Source organism: Cebus imitator, unplaced genomic scaffold (assembly GCF_001604975.1).
Source record: "Cebus imitator isolate Cc_AM_T3 unplaced genomic scaffold, Cebus_imitator-1.0 Scaffold34, whole genome shotgun sequence".
Classification (NCBI taxonomy): Eukaryota; Metazoa; Chordata; class Mammalia; order Primates; family Cebidae; genus Cebus; species Cebus imitator.
Window position 1 is genome coordinate 1094793 of NW_016107349.1, and position 3735 is coordinate 1098527.

General features: G+C 61.6%; 1 protein-coding gene across 4 annotated transcripts in view; it reads left to right on the forward strand.

The window, feature by feature from the left end:
* The window catches only part of NACAD (NAC alpha domain containing), a 9222-nt gene extending 6142 nt beyond the window's left edge, over nt 1-3080 (forward strand). For 3 of the 4 annotated variants that reach the window (XM_017524573.2, XM_037737092.1, XM_017524572.2), the window contains 7 exons: nt 16-1452; nt 1661-1773; nt 1856-1927; nt 2247-2393; nt 2489-2632; nt 2746-2868; nt 2987-3080. In XM_017524573.2, coding sequence (XP_017380062.1) covers nt 16-1452; nt 1661-1773; nt 1856-1927; nt 2247-2393; nt 2489-2632; nt 2746-2868; nt 2987-3001 — 2051 coding nt within the window. In that variant the 3' untranslated portion in view covers nt 3002-3080. The remainder of the gene's footprint in view (nt 1-15; nt 1453-1660; nt 1774-1855; nt 1928-2246; nt 2394-2488; nt 2633-2745; nt 2869-2986) is intronic. The other variant, XM_017524574.2, reaches the window with a different exon arrangement.
* The last annotated feature ends 655 nt before the right edge of the window (nt 3081-3735 follow it).

The following is a 3735-nucleotide window of genomic DNA, read 5'->3' on the forward strand; positions in this document are numbered from 1 at the left end:
CAGACCTCCCGTCAGGCCCAGAGCCTGTGGCTATAACCACGCTTGTGCCCCAGCAGGCTGAAGATGCCCTCACATTACCCCAGGACTCCGCTGTGGCTGCAGCCACGCTTGTGCCACAGCAGGCTGAAGACGGCCTCACATTACCCCAGGACTCTGCTATGACAGCACCTTTGCCTCTACAAGACACAGGCCCCACCTCAGTTCCAGAGTCTCTAGCTATGACCACCCCTCAGACCTTGCAGGCAGAAGCAGACTGCGCCCCAGGGACAGAGTCCGTGGCCTCCATGGCTCAGCAGGAAGCAGGTGCAGCCTTAGGTCCCAGGCCAGCACCTGAGAACATAGCCCTCCCTAGAGTCCCAGAGCCTGCAGCCTTGGACCAGGTCCAACAGGATGACCCACAGCCAGCTGCAGAAGCTGGGACACCTTGGGCCGCACTGGAAGATGTGGGTCCCACCTTGGGCCTGGAGGCCCCCCATCTCCCTGAGCCTGCCTCTGGTATGGGGGAGGAAGTAGCAGAAGCCCTTCCTATGCCCAAACGGCAAGCATGTCTGGGAGCCCGAGTGCACACAGGTGATGGGGACTTGCCCCCAAAGGAGACCCTGGAGGCTGAGAACCAGCAGGGAGGAGGCCTCAAGCCACCGGCTCGGGCATGTGGACCTGGGTCAGCCCTGGGAGGTGCAGGGGAGGTCCCCGAGGCTCCTCCTGCTGCCTGCCCTGAGGTCAGCCAGGCCCGGCTCCTGAGCCCAGCCAGGGAGGGAAGAGGCCCGAGTGGCAAGTTCACCCTGGAGCCCAGACTTCCCTCAGCTGTGGCCACAGAAGCCTGTCTGGACTCCTGCCCAGAGTCTTCAGTAGGGGCTGTGTGCAGGCTGGACGGAAGCTGCCCTGAAACGCCTGCCCCCACATCTGCACCAACCTCCCAGCAGCTGGAGCCGGTGCTGGGCCTGGGCAGTGTTGAGCAACCCCAGGAAGCACCTAGTGTCCTTGGCCCCCAATTGCTGCAGCCCCCAGAAAACCTTGCAAAGGGTCTGCCCAGCTTACCCCTGGACAGGCTCCTGGGCCCTGACCCTTCTATTCCTGGTGTCCTTGCTGAGGCAGCCCTACCCCCACTGGACCCCCCAGCCCCCTGCCTGTGCCAGGACCCCCAGGAAGACTCCGTGGAAGACAAGGAGCCCCCAGGCTCTCTGGGCCTCCCACCGCCCCAGGCAGGAGCCCAGCCTGCCACTGTTGCTGTCTCAGGAACCACACAGCCTCTGGGGATTGAGCTGGGAGTCAGCCTCTCGCCTCACTCCCCACTCCTCAGCCCCAAGGTGGCCCCCACGGATGCCAAAGACCTGGCCTTGCAGATCTCGCTCCCTTGCCAAGTGCCTCCTCGCTCTGGGCCCCAGAGCCCAGCTGGCCCTCAAGGGCTCTCAGCCCCCGAGCAGCAAGAGGACGAGGACAGCCTGGAGGAAGGTAAGAGGGAGGGTGGGAGTTAAGTGCCCTGGGGCTTGGGTCAACTGGACTCCTCCTCAGAGCTGTCCTGTCCTGGAGGGCCTCTGAAGTGGTGGGGTGGTGGGCCCAAAACCCATGCATGGCCATCATGGAGAGCTGGCCAGGGTCCTAACCCCCCTGACCCCCAACTAGAAACAAGAGGCATTCTCACACCTCCCCCCTTCCCCAGACTCGCCTCGGGTCCCGGGCTCAAACCAGCATTCGGATAGCCACGGGGAGTCGTCAGCCGAGCTGGATGAGCAGGACATCTTGGCTCCTCAAACTGCACAGTGTCCAGCCCAGGTGCCCAGTCCAGGGAAGAGGGTGGGCCTCTGGGAGGGCCCCACACTCCACCCATGGATGCTCAGCTCTCAACTTTTCTCAGGCCCCAGCAGGCGGCAGTGAGGAGACCATCGCCAAAGCCAAGCAAAGTCGCAGCGAGAAGAAGGCCCGAAAGGTGGGCTGGTGGTTCCCCAGGGACCACCTGTGGGGGAAACATCCTTACCAAGACCCTCACACTCCATGGCTAATGAAATCCCATCCATCAGGGGGCCTTTGGGTCAATGCCCATGACCTATACACCTTCCCCTAAACAGCTGAGGCTGGGATGTCATGACGGCCCTTACAGACTGAGGCTCATGGGGAGGGACCAACCACCAGCCCAAGGTCTCGGGGAAGTTGGCGGTGGAGACTTTGCCTTCCTGCGCACTGTGCTGCTCTCCTCCCCCGACATGGGCTAACACCAGGTCTGAGCCCCGCTCTGCCCTCTACTCCAGGCGATGTCAAAGCTGGGCTTGCGGCAGATTCAGGGAGTCACCAGGATCACCATCCAGAAGTCCAAGAACATTCTCTTTGTCATTGCTAAGCCTGACGTCTTCAAGAGCCCAGCCTCAGACACTTACGTGGTCTTTGGCGAGGCCAAGGTTTGTGGTGCAGGCTGTGGTGGAATGGGGGGTCCGAGGGACGGGGGACAAGGATGGTGTAGGCTCTACTGACACAGCTGTCTTCCATGTTGCAGATTGAGGACCTGTCCCAGCAAGTGCACAAGGCTGCAGCTGAGAAGTTCAAGGTGCCCTCAGAGCCCTCAGCCTTGATCCCTGAGTCAGCACCCAGGCCCCGGGTGAGGCTGGAGTGCAAGGAAGAGGAAGATGAGGAGGAAGAGGTGAGGTGCAGGGCTACAGGACCTTGCAAGGGGGTGGTGAGATGCACTATATGGGGGCTCTGCCCCAGGGACCGCAAACAGCTCCAGCCACTTCCCTGCTCCCTCAACCCCAGGTGGACGAGGCGGGGCTGGAACTGCGTGACATTGAGCTGGTGATGGCGCAGGCCAATGTGTCCAGGGCCAAGGCTGTGCGGGCTCTGAGAGACAACCACAGTGACATTGTCAACGCCATCATGGTGAGCAAGCACTGGCCCCTTTCCCTGCCCCTGAGCTGTCCCTGAGGGCCTCAGAGGAGTCTCGCTGTTGGCTCCACTAGGGGGGTGCTTCCACCAACATGACTGTCTCCTTCTGCAGGAACTGACCATGTAGCCACTGACCAGAAGCTGGAGCCATCCTGCGCCTTTCCTTAGCTCTGCTACTCAATAAATCGGTGTCCCTTCATTGCCCTCTGGTGTCTCCTCCTCGCCTTCCGGAGTCCCATCATCACCCCCTAGCATCTCTTCATTTCCCTCTGATGTCCCCTCACCACTCCCTGGTGTCCCCCCGATGTCCCTTCATTGCTCTGTGGTGTCCCCTCACTGCCCTCTGGTGTCCCCTCGTCACTCCCTGATGTCCCCTCATTACTCCCTGATGTCCCATCACCCTGTGGTGTCCCCTTATCCCCTCTGGGTGTCCCCCCATCACCCTCTGGGTGTGCCCCCATCGCCCTCTGGGTGTCCCCTTACCACCTTCTGGTGTCCCTTCATCGCCCTCTGGGTGTCTCACCTTCCTCTGGTGTCCCCTCATCACTCTCTTGGTGTCCCATCACCCTCTGGTGTCCCCATTACTCCCTGGTGTCCCCTCACTCTGGGTGTCCCCTCATTACCCCCCGTGTCCTCTCACTGCCCTCTGGTGTCCCCTCATTACTCCCTGGTGTCCCCTCATCACTCTGGGTGTCCCCTCACTCTGGGTGTCCCCTCATCACCCTCTGGTGTCCCCTCATTACCCGCCCTCCCAGTGTCCCCTCACTGCCCTCTGGTTCCCCCTCATCTGCTCCATGTCCTCTGGTTCCCCCTCATCTGCTCCATGTCCTCTGGTTCCCCCTCATCTGCTCCATGTCCTCT